This window comes from Monodelphis domestica, chromosome 5 (genome assembly GCF_027887165.1).
Source record: "Monodelphis domestica isolate mMonDom1 chromosome 5, mMonDom1.pri, whole genome shotgun sequence".
In the NCBI taxonomy this organism is placed as follows: domain Eukaryota; kingdom Metazoa; phylum Chordata; class Mammalia; order Didelphimorphia; family Didelphidae; genus Monodelphis; species Monodelphis domestica.
This window is the reverse complement of record NC_077231.1, coordinates 312,857,585-312,876,057: the sequence shown is the minus strand read 5'-3', so window position 1 is coordinate 312,876,057 and position 18,473 is coordinate 312,857,585. Positions and strand designations below refer to the sequence as shown.

The 18,473-nt window shown below is 39.5% G+C and overlaps 1 protein-coding gene across 4 annotated transcripts in view; it reads left to right on the top strand.

Moving 5' to 3' along the window:
* The window catches only part of STK31 (serine/threonine kinase 31), a 72,705-nt gene that overhangs the window by 40,517 nt on the left and 13,715 nt on the right, over positions 1-18,473 (top strand). For all 4 annotated transcript variants that reach the window (XM_007505355.3, XM_016426508.2, XM_007505356.3 and 1 more), the window contains exons 13-22: positions 204-320; positions 2,104-2,223; positions 4,297-4,428; positions 7,586-7,687; positions 8,206-8,286; positions 10,282-10,407; positions 12,135-12,260; positions 12,467-12,553; positions 14,023-14,172; positions 17,899-18,024. In XM_007505355.3, coding sequence (XP_007505417.1) covers positions 204-320; positions 2,104-2,223; positions 4,297-4,428; positions 7,586-7,687; positions 8,206-8,286; positions 10,282-10,407; positions 12,135-12,260; positions 12,467-12,553; positions 14,023-14,172; positions 17,899-18,024 — 1,167 coding nt within the window. The remainder of the gene's footprint in view (positions 1-203; positions 321-2,103; positions 2,224-4,296; positions 4,429-7,585; positions 7,688-8,205; positions 8,287-10,281; positions 10,408-12,134; positions 12,261-12,466; positions 12,554-14,022; positions 14,173-17,898; positions 18,025-18,473) is intronic.

The following is an 18,473-nucleotide window of genomic DNA, read 5'->3' as shown; positions in this document are numbered from 1 at the left end:
AGTTTTTCACCTTGCCCTAATGTATAGTTTGTCTTGCCTGAATGACTTGAGTGTATTTTTACTCACTTCCTACTTATCTTGAGTTTTTTACTTGTTAATTCTCTCAACTATTAGTTGAATTTAGAAGGATTTAAAATATAAAGAAACCCAACAAATTAATATTGACTTTATGCATAATTATTCTTTCAATTTTTTCAACTAAGTTTTTTGATCTAAATGATGAAGAATCTCTGAGTTCGGAAGAAGTAATTGGCAACGTTGATGAAATATTGGAGAAGATTGAGTCTGATGTTTGCAAAGAACTGGAGATCTCTCTTGTTGTGAGTTACTGTCATTAAAGTATACATATATATATATATATACATATATATAGAATGTCAGATGACACATAAACAGCTGAAAGGAAGTAAAGTGACTTATGAGTTTAAAAATAATTTTATTCAATGTCTGATGATGGAGAGGTTTCAGGTACCTTGCAAGGTCTGTTAATTTCTAAGCTGGAATTTTGAGGTTTCTTTTTAAATAGAAGAATACTAATGCTAATCGTTTTAAATGGGTAAAATTTCTATACCAATAAATGACTCAGTCCAGTCAACCTTTTGGTTTGATGGAATTCCTTATGGATTACTTGGAAACCTGACATGGAAATGACATCTGGGAGAGAACTGAAATGGAGAGGGTTTAGTAGTGTCCTTTTCACTATCCCTCCTTTGGAAATGTCATAGAATAATACATTTAGAGCAGGTAAGGATCTCAGAGGTCATCTAGCCAAAACCCATCATTTTACAGAAGAGGACACTAGAGCCAAAGAGGGAGGGAATCTCAGAGGTGGTGTTGGAACTCAGTTGCCATGTGGGACTCCATGGCCATGCAGTCATTGTGCTCTGCTGTCTCCATCCCTGCCCCATTGTTCTCCTCTTTTAGAATTAAGTGTCATTTGTTAGACTCTTTATAATCTCATCCTCAGAGTTGGAGTGATTTTCTGGGTGTCAATAGATGGTTTTCCAAAGTCTTTCATAGTCATTGGTGGTTGTGCACTTATTGGTTTTAAGTCCAAGCAGCTTTTTCATTCTTGGCATTTCTATGTTCAAATACTTGGAGCATTTCTTGGTTTAACTTTCTCCAGTCATAAAGATCACCTCTTTGGGACACCATCCATTCTCATAGAATTAGAACACCTTGCCTGACATGTTTTCTCTGTTTTGTCGGAACCAGTTTACATCAGATCAGGAAAACTTTTTCCTTTTGACACCTATTCCTGATGAGTCTACTTAGGTATTATCTTAGATAACCAGCATGCATTATTTAAAAAATTTTTGCATTTTGAACTCTTACCTTCTATCTTAGAATTGATACTACATATGGGTTCCAAGAGAGAGCATGCTAAGGACTAGGCATTTGGGGCTGAGTGTCTTGTCCAAGATCATGTAGCTAGGAAATGTCTAAGGACAAATTTGAATTCGTGTCTTCTCAACTCTAGGCCTGGTGCACTATCCACTGTGTTACATAGCTGCTCCTAAGGGGTATTCATTATCAGGTGCTGACTGTATACAGATAGTATGCTAGTCATTATATATACATATGTATATAAGAAACCAACAGACTGGTTTGTAGACAAGCTTATGAAGAACTACCCATTCAAGTTGTTTTGTACCCTCAGATTATTTTTGCCGTCTTAATTTGCATTTTCATCAATTCATTTCTTTTGCTTTTATTTCTTCCTTCTCTTAGCTCTGGATCACTAAATGATAGTAGTGAAATATATAAGATTTGAAAAACACTTTTTTAGATTAAGAGTTAGTGTTCTATTTTAAGTAGAAATTAAAGGGTATTTTTAAAAACCTTTTTTTTTTAATAGGAATAAACTTATTACCTTAGTGACTTCTTGGGGTATAGTAGATAAGGTCTAGAACATGGAGTCAGCAGACCTGACTATGTGAAATACTTTCTGGCTGTGTGGTCTTTGGGGAGTTTCTTTTCCTCTCTCTCTAAAATGGGAAGTTGGACCCCTTCACCTCTCCAGCTCTGCAATTATGAACCTGTGGTATTACCACTGACTTCTTCTATTTTAACTCAAGACTTTTGGTATTTTTGTGTACTTAGGAGCAAGGTGATACTGACAAGGAGATCATCTTAAATACATATAATGAAGTTCTACAGAAGATTCGGTCAGAGGAAAGACTCATTACTATAGTACAAGCAAAATACAAGGCCAGTATTGAGGTTAGTTTACTTAGACTTGGAATATTTGGATAACACTTTCCAGTATTTAATTTTCTCAGGTTTCTTTTTCTCATAAGAATATTTTATGTCTTTTTTAGGGAAGCGGTTTGGCAGAAACTGGGTATAGACCAGTATCTTACACCATTCACTAAGATAAGATCAAAATGAATACATGATCTAGACATAAAAGGAGACCATGGGCAAATTAGAAGAACAGAGAACATGCTAGCTATCAGATTTATGGATGGAGGGGGGAAGAGAGCATTGTGAGATGTAAAATGGATAATTTTGATTACTTCAAATTTAAAAGGTTTTGTACAAATAAAATGGATATAGCTAAAATTGGAAGGAACGTAGAAAATGGGGAAAATATGGACAGTTTTTCAGGTGGATAGTCTCAACAGTTAAAATATGTAGACAACTTTATAAGAATATGAACCATTCTACAATTGATAAATGGTTAAAAGATATGAACAATTTTTGGTTGAAGAAATCAAAGCCATATGTAGGCATATGAAAAATGCTCTAAATCACTGCTGGTTAGAGAAATGCAAATAAAAACAATTATGAGATATCTCATATCTTTCAGATTGGCTACAAGGACAAATGTTGGAGGGGATATGGAAAAGTGGGGACACTAACACACTGTTGGTGGAACTGTGAACTGATCCAACCATTTTGAAGAGCAGTTTGGAATGATACCCAGAGAGTTATAAAATTATGTATGCATTTAGTCCAAGCAATGCCATAATTGGGTCTGTTTCTCGAGGACATCAGGGAAAAAAGGGAAAATAATCTATATGTTCCAAAATATTTGTAGAAGTTCTCTTTGTGGTGGCAAAGAACTGTGAAATCAAGGGGCTGTTCATCAATTGTGGAATGGCTATATGTGGTATATGATTGTGATGGAATATTGTTGTGCCATAAGAAATGATGAGCAGATTAATGTTTTTTAAACCTTACCTTCCGTCTTGGAGTCAATACTATGTATTGGCTCCAAGGCAGAAGAATGGTAAGGGCTAGGCAATGGGGGTCAAGTGACTTGCTCAGAGTCACACAGCTAGGAAGTGGCTGAGGCCAAATTTGAACCTAGGACCTCCTGTCTCTAGATCTGGTTCTCAATCCACTGAGCTACCCACCTGCCCCCATGAGCAGATTAATTTTAAAAGAACTTGGAAAGAACTCAATGAAATTATGAAGAGGAAAATGAGTAGCACCAAGAGAACATTATATATACAGCTACAGATTTAATATTTGAAGAATGATTTGTGAGTGTCCAACTCCAGAAAAAGAACTGATTTAGAAACATGAAAGACATAATTTGTACATAGATATTTTTGGTTAGTTGATGCCTTTTGTGGTACAGGGACTACAGGAGGGGATGAAATACCTGGGAATTTTAATGTACCAACAAGCAAATAAAATAATAAAAATAAAAAATACTACTTGCTAACAATTGTTTGCTCTACTGAGTTTTGAGATAAATCTTCTATAGAAATGACCTTCAACTGAAATTCTACTCTTTTAAAAAAAGATACTAAATATCTTTTAGATTAATAAACTAAAAAACTTAGATTTTCTTAATTCATTTGAAATTTAGAATCAGCTAATTGGAGAAACTGGTTGAACTAGATAAGACCTTGTAACTCACAAATCTAGTAACTAAGTAACTTTGTTTAAAAGAAAACTTTACCAAACCAGGTTCTTCTTAATAACCAGATTAACTACTAGTAGGGGGTGTCTGTTGGGGGGGAAAAACAACAACAAAAACTCAAACAGTTCTCCTTTAATATCTTTTACTATAGGAAAAAACAAGTTTTTAAACTTTTGTGTTGACAATGATTTGAGATAGTTCTTATTTTCACACTGTTTTGCACATATATGATAGTTTCAAAATTTTATTTACTCAATTTTTGTGCCCAATAAAATCTAGTGATCATTGTTCACAAAGGTAGCATCTAGGTGCCTTTCAAAAATTAAATGTAACACAGTGCCTAATACTGTTCTTAACCAGTATTGTTGATGGATTGAATTATTGAACAGTGTTGTAACTGTTTTCTTTTTTATTCATAGTTTAAGAAGCAGATTATGGAATGGTTAAATAAAAGCCCCAATGTGGATGATTTGCTTTCTATTAAGAAGACTCTCAAAGGCTTAAAAGCTCAACTGAGATGGAAACTAGTTGAAAAAAACAACTTGGAGGAGGTATGGAAACCCTTGCCTGCATTTGGAATCTGTGGTTATCCAGCAAATATTCTCATAGTGGTTGTGGGCAAATTGGCTTCCATTAGGACAGCTTGCTTTTTAAAGAAATCTAAGGATGAGTCTTTTATAATGCAGTTGATAATCACTGCTGAAAATGGTTTTTCACCTCACAATTTTCATTTATTTGGTTTACAAAAAAAGTGGAGTTAAAATTGCTATGTTTAAAAGTTTGGTTTTGGGGTTTTCATACCCCAAACAACTTTTTAGTTTCCCAGAATGTCTTTATCAATTTGAAAACTGGGGGAAGGTTTTCTTATGGCTTGTGCTTTCAAAGACATTTTCATTCATTTTTATGATGTTTGATCATAAATAATATGGACCATGTTGCTAAAAGGCTATAAGTAGTTTTGAAAAATCAAGTTTCTCCAGAAAGCCTAAAGAAAGAAAAAATGTGGTTTTATATCACCAAAGTATCTCTCTAGTCATCTTTTATTGAAAAGTTCTTCCTGGGAACTGCTCATTCATCATTTGATGCTCATTTTCCAAGTCTTGGTTCTGCAAGTTCATTTCCTTCTCTTTCCTTTGTTTGCTGCCCAGTGCTTAGTTTATCTTGTCAGTTTGTGGAAACGGGAAGTCTTAAACCAGAAATTTATTTTTTTACTGCCAGAAAGACTAGGTGCAGGTGACGGCTAGAATAGGATGAACCAATGTCTCTTCTGTGCTGGGTGCTTTACAAATAGGATCTCATTGGATCCACACAACCTCTTGAGGTAGGGACTGTTGTTATACTCAAGTGAGGACCTGAGGAAGACAGAGGCTAAGTGGCAGTTATACACAGTAAACGTCCGAGGCTGGACCTGAATTCGGGTCCTCCCAAAGCCAGTGCCCATGTTCTGTGGACTGGGGCACTACTTTTTTGCCTTTAAGCATGCTACTTTATTACCCTCTCTATGGAACAATAGCACTTAAAAGCACCCTGATTGGGATGCTGGGATTAGGCCTCTCCTTTGGAGGATGGTATTTCCCCTTCCGTCCCGCCCTTCTCCTGAAGATTTGGACTGGGGGTGGTTAGGAAGATCTGGAGGGGTCCAGGCCTCACTCGAACTTACTTTTTTTTTTTCCTGCAGCACTTGGACTCTTACGGAAGATTTAAGAACTCATCTGCCCACATCCAGTTTGGGCCTCCCAGTTCTTCCCTAGGCCAAGCCTGTCTGTAGGAAAAGGGTTTATTGGTTGAGCTTTGGGAGAGAGACTCTACTGCTTTGTAAATATTCGAGATCCATTTAAATGTATGGGAAATTCAGAGGGAAAAGAAATGAGCATTATGCTATTGCTTTAGAAGTGAAGATACTAGTAGTTACACATTGATCTAAGGCCATTAACCTGTGAGAGCCTTCTTGGGAAGGCTTGGTTGGAAATCGTATCATGCCACAAATGTCAGGTTGAATGTTGCTGACACCAGTTCAGGGACTAACGTGTGCTTGGAAGTTGTGGAATCTTGAGGGAAGAGTTGTTTGGTTCTTATTTGTTCATGGCAAAACAGTGCAGGGCTAGGGGAGAACTTTGAAGACTAAAAGAATGCCTTGTTCTTACTGGGCAATGCCAATCAGCCTGGCTCTGGGGCGAGATTTCTCATGGTGTCGTCCTGTGTAACAGGTGGCCAGTAAATTGTGGATTTTGATCATTGATTTTTAATACTTCTTTTAAGGCAAATTATTTTATCTTTAAAAATTTTAAGGAATAATGTACATATCTATCACATGAGTTAATAATTGGGTTAATACTGGATGATTTTAAAAGTTATAATTCCGTTGTATTATTTATACGGAGAGACTGGATTGCTATATCAGTGAAAGGGGTGTAGAAGAAAAGAGTTGTCTTTGTAATGATGGAAGAACTTAACTGATAAGCCAAATGACAAGCATCCCTTCCCTTCCTCAGTTCCTACTATCTCCATGTTAACATGTCTACTGTGTTAATAATGTTTCCCTACCTAGACTGAGGTGGAATTACTTCTTCAAAAGCTGTTTAGCAAAGCAATAGGTATCGTGAAGCTTACTATCTAGTGGAGGAAATGAGACACATACTCAGGAAATGTTCACTGATAGGGCAAGGGAGCCCAAGTGCCAGGGAGAGATCTGGACAGAGATGTTTTAGGGAAGGTCTGGAACTTGTGGTTGTCATTAGTAGTTAGGTGGAATTTAGGGTGCTGCAGAGGAATCAGGGAAGTCTTGCATAAGGGAGACAGTGATGAGCTAGGCATGATGTGAATGGGGTCTCCTTAAGTGGAGCCAACAATTATTGACCTTTGGGGAGCAAATGAAGGTAAGATTGCAAAAATTGCTTGAAAACAGGTTGTGAATGCCTGGGAGAGACAAGTCATTCAAGATTTTTAAGCAGGAGAGTAAGTAATGCCTTTGGAAGTGATGATTTAGGAATATTAGCCTCGCAGAGCTATTAGAGGAGAGAAATGGGAATGAAGGAGAACCAGCCAAGAGGGTCTACAGACCAAAAAAAGTCAGTGAAATCAGCAGATCCATAAGATGGAAGAGATTAGTTTTGAATTAAGTCATTGGGAATGGAGAGGAAGGATCTTCAATGGAGGGCCAGATGAGCTTGGGCTAGTGGCCAGTGATCTGGCTCAAGCCCTTGCTTTAACAGCCCCAGGGTCAATTGGCAAATCCAGGTTTGATGTGGGATTCAAACTCAAGTTTGCTTGACTTTGGGTCCAGCACTCTATCCATTATACTATTCTTGCTTCTCAAGGGATTCTTGGAGGAGACAAGAAGGAATCATTGAGGGATCTCAGTAACTGATTAGAGAATCTTTTCTATTGCCACAATGCTGAGTACTTACTCTTTGGGTTGAGTTTTTAATCTAATCACATAAGAATGCAACTAGAAAATGAACCATTTAAAAATCTCATTCTTACTTATTGTTGATGACAGCAATTAGTTTTGTTTCTGCTGAAGAAAATCTTTAATCTTTAAGATGAAAAAGATCGCTACCCTTTCTTGGGAAAAATCTTCTGGGAAGTTGTGCCAAAATGAATTGACTGACAATAAATATGCTGGTTTTGTGTTAGCATCCCAGAAAATTAGCTCAGTTTTCTCTAAAAAAACATGTAGAATAGCTTTGATTTTTTTCCTGATTAAAGGCTGATGACTGTGATGAATCTGAAATCGAAAAAATAAAAGAAGAAATTACTCAGTTGCGTCATCGTGTTTTTGAGAAAATTTACCATGAGCAGGAGGAATATGTAAGTTCTGGGCAAGGCCTGTGTTAAGAGTTTTGCTTCCAAGAACTGGATCCCAGATTGCTGGGCAGTGCCTTGTGTCACAAGGAGGCTCAGAGGCCTGAGTCCCAGCCCTCAGTCGCCCCACTGGCACCTGGAATGGCTCCCACTTAGAGTGAGAGTGGCCATCCCTTTTCTTGTGCCACTCTGATGCTATGATATGTTACATAGAGTCTGCCCCCCAAAAAGCAGAGGAAATGTTTTCTACTTGTTAAGTTTAGACAGGGAAGGGCTATTTATTTTTAGATCCTGTTCTGATCTTTCTTTAAATAAAAGTGTGATGTGAATTATTGAAAATCTTTAATGGAGATATATATATATATACATATATATATATATATACACACACATACATGATTAGAATCATGCTCTAAAACTTTTTAAATGAAGGCAAACAGTACAATTGGTATTTTTGAAGAAAAATAATGAATAAATTAAATATGTATATTTTTTCAAATAATGATGAGTTGTTTCACTTTCAGGAGAAGCTAACTAGTTTGGTGCAGAAGTGGTTCCCTGAGCTACCTCTTCTTCATCCAGAAGCAGGAATACTTAAATACATGGTAAGTTTTGGTGACTGAGAAATCTGAGGAAAATGTTTAGAAAAATGAAGTTTTTCAGTGTCTTGATTTTTCACTGCAAAAAAAGAAAAGTCTCAGGCAGCAGTTGTTGGGTTGTGTTTCTACTTAAGCTTCTTGAATGAAGTAACAGTGTGATGGCTATTCTCCTGCCCTTGTTCCCTGACTGACTCACAGGGATTGAGGCCTGAGAGGTATTTGTCAGGATTGGCCGTGTTGCTGGGCTTATTGGAAGGGGCCAGGACCAGCAGCAGCCTGGATTCCCCCTGCAGAGGGCTGGGGAGGCCTAGGGGAGATCTGCTATCTTTGACATAGCCATGGAGGGAGGCACTATTGTATCTTTGAGGGAAGTGGAGGCTGGCACTGTTGGGTGCCAATAGCTATGGGGCTTTCTAGCTTGGCCTCACTCTTCTACTTGGGGTATCTGGGTAGTGATCATAGTCATAGTAGGCATGTTTGATTTTCATTGTTCATTCTTTCATCAAGCACTAGCCAGACACCCACTATGTGCAGAGGGGCTGTTAGATGTTAGAGGATCGCAAGACAAAGCCATTCCTTTGATAAAGAAACTTAACATTTTATCGGTTAGGAAGAAGCCACTTTAAACCAAGAAAGCTGTCTGTCCAGGAAGGTCTCCTGCAGGAAGCAATGTTGACCTGAACTTTGAAGGAAGATTAGAATTCTTCAGGGTAGAAATGCATAGGAAGAACATTGCAGGAGTGGAGCACAGCTTGGGCAAAGGTCTAGAGACGGACATTCATGTTGGAAGAAGAGCCAGGTTATTTTGACTGGATAGTAGAAGGCTCGAGGGGCAGCGATGTGTACTCAGACTGGAGGGGAGTAGTGTGTGGTTAATCCTAGAAGCAGTGAGTTGTCCCAGAAGTTTCAGGGGTAGAGGAGGAACGTGGTCTGTCAAGTCTAGCCTGGGCCAGCTTGACAAAATCATTGAGGGTCCCCAAAAGGCCGAAAGGAGAATGATGCAGACACTTTGGGGGGTCAGAAGGGCACTGAAGCTGGAAACAGTCAGGGGTGAGGTTTACTGATCACAGTTTTGTTGAGAAAGTGCCATACATACACCCAATGAATGTCAATGATTTATCATCCTCTTACAAAGACTTGGTTTACCTCATAGAATCTAGACAGAGTTTTCTGCAGGCTAATAAATCAGTGTCACTGGGTGACCATGTAGCCCATGTTTCCAGAGAAAATGGTTTACCTCAGTGGGTTTTGTAAGAACATCCAGTTTCTACAAAGTACAGCAAGGTACAACAGGGAGGGGTTTGAAAATTCAGGTGAGATCATGGGGCTACGTGCCTGAGTCTAGCTAGACTCTGGCTTTGATTTTATTGGGGTCCACTCTCATGATGGGGGGCTACTCTCTCCACAGCTGGGCTGGATGGAGTTTAGGCTTTTCCAGAGCTTTGCTCCAATGGAAGGCCTCTAGCTGTCCTTACAATGGTCAGTCTTGTATTCGAGGAAAGGCACTTTGGGAGCTCTGGGAGAAGGGAGGCACCTTCTGTATGCACAGGGGGTTGTGGGTTTCAAAATTAATAGTCAATAACTAAATACTATATTTTATAAAGTTTTATTAATAATAACCAAAACAAAAGAAATGTCTGACTTCAACCCGGTCGCAGATCCAAGAGAGAAAGAGGGAGGAGTTATAGCCATTTAAATGCAATCATGCAAATGAGGGGACATAGGAAAATGGAATTTTGGGAAATATTAAGGGACTTCTGGGGGATGAAGTCCAAAGGCTCAAAATCTCCATTTATGCAGGGTTCTGGGCCCAGCAGAGTTCTGGAGAACATGGTCTTCTTACCAACCCCTGCAGCAGGGCTGTGGGCTATAGAACAACACTGTCCCAGCAATGACTAGAATCCAACCCAAATACTTTATGGTGTAGGAAAGCTTTGCTCTGTGTGGTGCTTTGCATATTTGCCCTTGGTTTATGATAACAAAACCATGTGTGTTTCTCAGAACTCTGGAGGAATTTTGACTGTTAGCCTGGAACGGGACCTTTTGGATGCTGAGCCCATGAAAGAGCTTAGCAGCAAACGCCCACTGGTGTGCTCGGAGGTGGATGGGCAGAAGGTTCTTCTGAAGGTCAGTCCTGGTTCTTGTGGCTGATGGAGGTGGAGGGGAATACCTTTTAGAAAACCCCAAAGTAAGGAGGGTTCTCCATGCAAGAGTACGTTTACAGTCCAAATATCTCTCCTTTCCTTCTACATTCTCTCAAGGGACAGCCACTGATGTGATTTTTTTCACTTAGGCAATCAAATTTTGGGGGATGTTGAACTCTTGGTAGCTCTTTAGAATCAAAGTTCCTGCTTTTCTTACGGTGAGGATAAGCTGAGATCTTTGGTTAACACATTGCAGAGATGTACTTGCCCTTCTGTTCCTGGAAGTACATTGTACAGGAAGCTGTTGACCTGATGATCAGATAAAATGAAAGGTTTTAAAGAAATTGTAGTGAAATAGTTGAACATTTGAAAAGAGGGCTTTGCAATATCACTAAAATGGGAGCCTACAGTCTTTAGTGTGATATTCCATATTGCATTTTAGTATGATACTAGTTATTAAACGGTTTATGTGTCAGTCAGTGAGCATTTATTAAGCATTGATTCTATGCTTTGCTATGTCATCCTCATAACAATTCCCATGAGGTTAGTAGTGCTAGTTAATTTCTTAAAAAATGGTTATTATTGATTTTCTTTTTTTCTTCCCCTCCCAGAAAGCCATCCCATACAATAAATAGTATTTTTTTGAAAAAAAAGAAAAAAGAAAAAATGTGGCAATTGTGCAATGTGGACCTCTCATCCCTGTGGAGGGTGGGCTGGGAATGCCATCTCATATATTCTTTTGAGCTGTGCTGATTCTGTATAATTTTGCAACATTCACTTTTGACTTTTATTTTTCTTTCCATTTCATTATTATGGTCATTTGTGCCTGTTGTTTTCTTGGCTCTGCTGAATTCATTTTGCATCAGTTTATGTGGATCTTTCTGTTTCTCAGTCTTCATCACACACACCATTTCTTACATCCTGGTCACATTTCATTACATTCATGGACTGCAGTGCAGTATGTTTAGCTAGGATTCTCTAGTTGATGGCCATCTGTTTGACTTCCAGTTCTTTGCTCTCACAAAAAGTGCTGCTACAAATATTTGGTTGTGTGTGTAGGCTTTCTTTTCATTATTGGCTTACTTGGGGAATTAGCCTAGTAATGGCATCTTTGGATCACAGGGTATGAACATTTTAGTTCCTTTATTTGTATGATTCCAAATTGCTTTCCAGAATGATTGTACCACTTCACAGCTCTACCAATTGCCCTAGCAGACCTGCCTTCCTGTAGCCCCTCCAGCATTGGCCATTCCCATCTTTGGCATCTTGTCTAATTTTCAGAACTTGAGGTGAAGCCTCAGGGTTGTTGGGACTCCAGCCTCTCTTCTCATTAGTGATTTGGAAAATTCTTTCTGATGGTCCACAATAGTTTAACTCCCCCTTGCCCCCCCCCCCCCCCCCCCCCCCCGAATTATGCATGTTCTTTGGGGAATGAATGGCTTTTGGTCTTAGATATTTTTGTTAAACACTTAGATATCTTGGATGCCACACCTACAGAAACCCATTTGTAATGCTAATACTGGTATACAGATTTTATTGCTAAGTAATTGGCAACTTGGGTGTTGGAATGACCTGGCCATGGGTCCCCCACTGCCCTGCACTGTGAGCCCTTCTATGTAGTAAGTAGCAGAGGGGTGCAGATGTCAGTTTTGGGGCTCCTTGGCCATTGTTCTTCTTGCTGTACCAGTTAGCCTCATCTCTTGGCTCTAGGGCTATTCTGTCGATACGGACACAGAGGCCACAGTGATCCAGAGAGCAGCCCGTTACCACAAGGCTTGGAGAGAGACCAAAGAAGAGTCAGGATTGTTGCCCTTGATGTTCCTCTTTTTGTGTAAGGTAAAAGACAGACTTTTCAAGTTGACTTCGGGAATGTTTTTACTTTCTGAGACCTGGGAAAGATTTTCATTTATATAAATGACTGTTACGGGTTCCATGAGAAAAAGTTACTCCTTGTAACATGCTAGACATCAATTCTTTACTTTAAAAATTTGTTGGTTCCATTGTTGCTCATGACTCACACAGTCTCTTCTTTTTGCTCTTAGTCTGATCCTTTGGCTTATCTGATGGTCCCCTATTACCCTAGGGCAAGTCTGGGGACTGTCCAGGCCAGCACACCTTTGTCTACAGAAGTAAGTAGTGGAACAGCGGGCCCTGATGTGTTAACCCCAGAGCTTACCAAACCTTGCTTTCCTAACAAATGCTCTATTTCTCAAAACTTCTCAATTTTCAAGTACCTCAAGTGTGTGTGTGTGTGTGTGTGTGTGTGTGTGTGATATGCATACACACACACACACACACACAATTAATACTGGGGAATGGAGCATAATTACACTCTATCCATTTCCAGTCTCTGTTTTCTGAGAAAGTGTTGTGTTGTTTTCCATCGTTTCAGGCAATTAATATATTCTGATTCTGGTATCTTCCTTTGCCTCACTTTGTTTGGCTTTTCAGAGTGCATTTTTTTGGTTATGCAATAGAATTTGACTGCCTTAGTAGACTATCACTTATTTGAATTGTTCAGGATATGGGTACTTTCTACCACTCCAAAACAAGGCAGTGGCAAATATTTCTGTCTTTTACATATAAGCCTATTTATTCATTTTTAATAATATCTTTGAGCTGTATGTAGTTCTGGTAGTGAAATATGAGTCAAAGGTACTAGCAGTTATTGTAGCTAACTGTATTACCATCTTGCTCTCAAAATCTGACCCTAATTTATAATCTCACCAACAAAGTAATGGAATGCCTTTTCCCTCTTGGCTTCTGTACATATTGAATGTAATTGTTTTCATCACCAATTTGCTAGGTGCTTGTTGGTGCCTTAAAGTTTTTAATATGCATTTTTCAGTCGGTTAGAATTTAAACATTTTTTTACTTGTTCATAATTCGTGTGTTTTCCTTTGAAAATCACCTGCTTTGTCTATTTTTAACTATTTCCCCACTGGGGAATGGTCATTATTCTTAGGGATTTGTATCCATTTCCTTTTGATTCTGGATGCCAGATGTTTATCTCACAGGATTTATCCCAATTTTTTCCCTGACTTGTTCTTTTTTTTTAAACATTACTTTTCAGCCTAGAAAATCCTTTTTTTTTTGGTTGTTATAGCAATCTTCCCCCCCTCATAATTCCTTCTATTTTACAATATTTTTATCGATCACAGAGAAAGTCTTCCTTTCTTTCTACCTTTTCCTGACTTTAAAACATCAAGTTAATTAATGCAATTGGATTTTAACATATAGTATGAAGTCTGGCTTGAGTCTTATTTAGTATTTTCCATTTCTCTTTTCTCATTATATCAGTGTAAACTTGATCTTCTTTTCTTAAATAATCCTCATTAAAATAATGACTAAATGGGATTTGGATGTGTTGCTGTCTTGGAAAAATGGAAAAATGTTCCTGTCTCTTCAATTTTAAACCTAGAGCTTCATCTGGCCCTGGTTGAGCTACTTTTCTTTACCTCTGAATAGTTCCTATTTGAGAATTCACCCTGGTTTTTTTGAGGAGGGCTTCTTTATGGAATTCAGAGCCCCTGATAGGATTAGAGGGCAGAGAGTAGACAAGTTGACTTAAAAAAAATTTTTCTTTGTTAAACTCTAGGAAGCTCTGAAGGTCATGAAGGGTGTGGCACACGGACTTCACACACTGCATAAAGCTAACATCATCCACGGCTCTCTGCATCATAACAACATCTTTGTCTTGAACCGAGAACGAGGAATTGTGGGAGATTTTGACTTCACCAAATCTGTGGTAAAAGTCTAGTGTCGGGGTTTATTTCTCTGAATTACTGTAAATGGGAGACTCTTCTCAGGGAGCCTTGAAGTTGGCTGTGCACTTAGAGCAGAGGCTCAGGGATGGATATGTCCAGCCTCACTCACTTCTCTGTCTCGCTCTTAGGGGCTTCCTGCTTCTGAGTTAGGAGTGGTCCAAGTGGAGCCTTAAGTGTAGAGCTAGTGAGAATGCTTGGGCACTTTTGATGTCGTTCAGCTAGCAAACATTCAGAGCCTGCTACGTGTCAGACACTGTCCTAGGCTCAGGGTACAAACACAGAGAATGAAACTCCCTGTTCTCCAAGAGCTCCTATTCAAGTGTGTTTGTGGAGTCTTGCCACAATCAAGGCATTTTCTTGGAAAGTCTAATCACCTGCAGAGCTGGGCTGGACCAGCCCCTTGGAAGCTCGGGACAGAATGCACAATCCATTTTTCAGACGATGCTCGTACAAAGCACTCTGCTCCACTGCGGAATACCAGGCGAGAAATGAGGTGGCTCCTTCCCTCCAGAAGCCCTCGGCCTCTTTCAGGGCTGTGATAACACATATCCAAGTCAGATCCCATGTAGGGAGTGAAGAAGGGGAGAGCAAAAGCCAGCCGAAGGCGCTGCCGATTTTAAGGAGGGCCACAGAGTGTCAGCCTCCTGGGGGGCTTCGGAGAGGGCCTCATGGAGGTGCTCTACACGCCAGGCTGGGGCACAGATTGGCATTGTTTGACTGGCAGGAGCTGCCTTGGGCTTTCCTGAAGTGACTCCATCACAATAGATCCTGAGTTAAGGAGGGTGGCTTTCCAGTAGGAGAAAGTGATGGCTTGGCTTGCCTCTGTAGAGATCCAGCTGATAGCATTTTGGCTGCGGGGCTTCCCGAGCACTGCCAGGGTTTTGTAAAAGGGCTCATTTACAAGAAGCCGAAGGAAAGTATTTCCATTTGTCCATTCTGGATGGAATGGTGGCTGACTTTCACGTGGTCACCTTCGGATCATAAAGTGATACCATCTGTGCAAAGCTGGGATGATTTTTACTGTGTTCCCCCCAACGAACAGACAAATGAAAGTCGTTGTCCGGTTTTCTGATCAAAAGCCAGTCTGACAGAAATCCAAGGTTACTCTCAAGTGGAGTCATGAATTTGAAATAAAAATGCATCTTAGGATCAGATAAAGACAATTAGACATGTGTAGCCTGGAGAGAAAAAAAGATGCAGGCTCAACTCATGATAGCTCTGTCCAAGTATTTAAAGGGATCTTATATGGAGGGGTTTTGAGCCTTGTTCCAAAACTGGCCCCCCAGGGCAGAACAGTAGAATGGGAAGAAGATGCCAAGAGGCCACTCGAGGTTGGCTTGCTGTTGGGAGGATGGTCCTAACATTGCTATGTTAAATGCTTGGGAAAAAAAGCCTAAATTAATGATAGACCCCAAAGGCTGCTTCTTATGGACCCTTTCACAGAGATGCCTGAAATTTTTCATATTCTCTACTTAGAGCCATTTCCCTCTGTTGATCAGACCAGGCAGGGAGTGAAGGTCGTTTTGGCCGTAGAGCTGTAGGAGAAGGGGGAGGGATTTGGGTGGCAGAGGAGGGGGATCATCTGTGTCTCTATAATGACTGACATCATCCACATTTCTGATCTTTTCCAATAATCGGGTTACTTTTATGACACTTCCCTTGGAGAGTACTCAAGGGTTTGCAAGGTAGGCAGTATATATGGGTGCTGCTGACTACATTTTACTTATGGAATCCAGGATGGTCATCCAACCAATCAGTTTGAGCCAGAATTATTGTTATCTAGTTGATTATTTGAGTCCAACTTCATGATCCCATTGGGAGTTTTCTTAACAAAGATCTTGGATGGGTTGTCTTTTTCCTTTTCAAGCACATTTTATGAATGAGGAAACTGAGACAGACAGGGTTAAGTGACTTGCCCAGGGTCACACAGCTCATGTCTGAGGCCAGATGTGAACTTAGGTCTTCTTGATTCCAGACTTGGAACTCTCTCCACTGTGCTACTTTGCTGCCCCATTTCCCAGAATTATAGAAATGTAGAGTTGGAAGGGACTGTAGCAACTCACACCCAAAAGAATCTCTCTAACACCTGGGACAGGTGGTCACCTAGAGCCTGCTTAACACTTTCTCAGGAAGGGTGGCTCCTTCTCAGACAGCCTAGAGTGTAATACAGCCCTTGAAATGAGGCCTGGCAGAGTGGGTTAACATCCAGGGACCTTAGAACTTGCTGCTCTTCTGGAATCTGGCTCTTTTCACTCCATTATCTGCCTTGCCAGGGGGGAAATTTTTACTTCTGTTTTCAGTGCTGCATACATAGTAAACATTCGGGAAATAACTTTTAAAAGTAACTGACTTTTTAGCTAATTGAAGTTAACTTGATGGAAGAGATATTCTACCTTCATTTTGGTTCTCATTGAAAACCTCAGATATTTGAAAGAAAAATGACTTTTTCTGCTCTTGCATCTCACTGAAGACTAGGAGTCTAGAAGTGCTTTCAATATTGTTGATAGAATGTACTCTGGGGAGTGGAAGATTGGAGGAAGGGCCCCTAGCATGAGAGCAGTATATCGATATAGTAGTCACGAAATAATGACCAGTGTCAGGCCAGGCAGAATCAGTGGCACCAGGAATCTGCATTATGTCTGTTATTTTGCAAAGATGACATTTCATTTTCCAAGCACACATGGTGGTAAACTAATAGATTCTGTCCTTAATTCATTAATCAAACAAAGCAACACACTTAAAATCTTACAGTACCAAATAATGGCAGCTATTAGTAGTGGTAGCAATTGCATGAAATTTGGCTGCTCTAAATAGATTAAAAAATAGCTTGAGATCCTGTCAAATATTCCTTCTATGATACTGTTTCCATTTAGATTTCCTTATCAACTCCTTAGATCACAGCAAAAAAACTTTGATCTACATTGTGTTCAAATTAGGAGAAAATTTAAAATTAGTCAATAATTTCAGTGAAAAATAATAGATCCATTTAGTGGAAGTGGAGCTTGGATGGCGTCAGCATTTACCATTAAGTGCCCAATGATGGTGTCCTGTAATCTTGGCTCTCTGATTTCAAGGTTTGGCCCCAATAGGAATCATAAAGTAATGCATTGTTGCCTCTAGAAGAAGAGCTCACATGTACAACCACTATTGACTGAGGGATTTTAGAGATTCCTGTGAAAAGTGACTTTCTTTAGAACTCAGAACCCCTCTTAGACCTTTGAGGGTCTGTTGGTTTGCTTGATTTTGGTGGGTCGTTGTCATTTCATCCTTGGAAGGGGAGTCATTTGGCTAGGGTTGTGGTAACAGGTGTAGGAAAGTGGCATAACTCGATTTATAACTCCAAAGGTCATTCTATCCATTAATGCATAATGTCTCCCAGAAGTCTACTAGAAAATAAAATGTCAAATTAAATGATGAAGTGAGTCAACAAGTAATGTTAATAGTAACTATGTAACTGAAACTTTGTTTAAACTTGGAGTCAGTGGTGAGTATTTTAAATTTTGTGGGAATGATTTAAAGATGAACTAAGGAAAAGGGATTTTTCAGGGCATAAAATTAAATCTTATCATTTTTGAGTTCAGGAAGAAGGAATGTAAAGAAGTCTGCAAGGAGCTTGTAAAATACATCTTAGAGGAGTGAAAAGCATGGAATAAAAAGTGACTAAACTTTATACCACTTAAAGAATGTGTGCCTTCTCTTCTGTGCAGAGCCAGCGAACCGCTATGAATTCCATGTCAATTGGTGGCTTGAACCTGATGTCTCCAGAATTGAAAGTGGGTCAGCCAGCTTCTCCATCTTCAGACTTGTATGCTTATGGCTGTCTTTTGCTGTGGGTATGTTGTTTCTTACTGACATGGTTTTCCAAATGTGAAGGTTTAGCAGTGACCAAGAATGGGCTTTCTTTTAAAAACCAGTTTTTCTTCCAAGCTGGTTCTGCTGTAAACTTTTTTCCTCTAGGTATAAAACATTGGAGTTTCTATTAGAAAATGAAGCCTTTCTTTCTTTTTTTTTAGAAGTGTTTCTTTGTCCCTTGCCTCATTCCCTCTCTTCCTGTTGTCTTCCTCATCCTGGGACATATTTCCTTCCCAGAAAAGTCTGTTGAAGCTTTCTTTCTTTTTTTTTAAATTTTATAGTATTTTATTTGATCATTTCCATGCATTATTCATTAAAGACAAAGATCATTTTCTTTTCCTCCCCCCCACCCCCTGTAGCTGCCGACGCATGATTCCACTGGGTATCACATGTGTTCTTGATTCGAACCCATTGCCATGTTGTTAATATT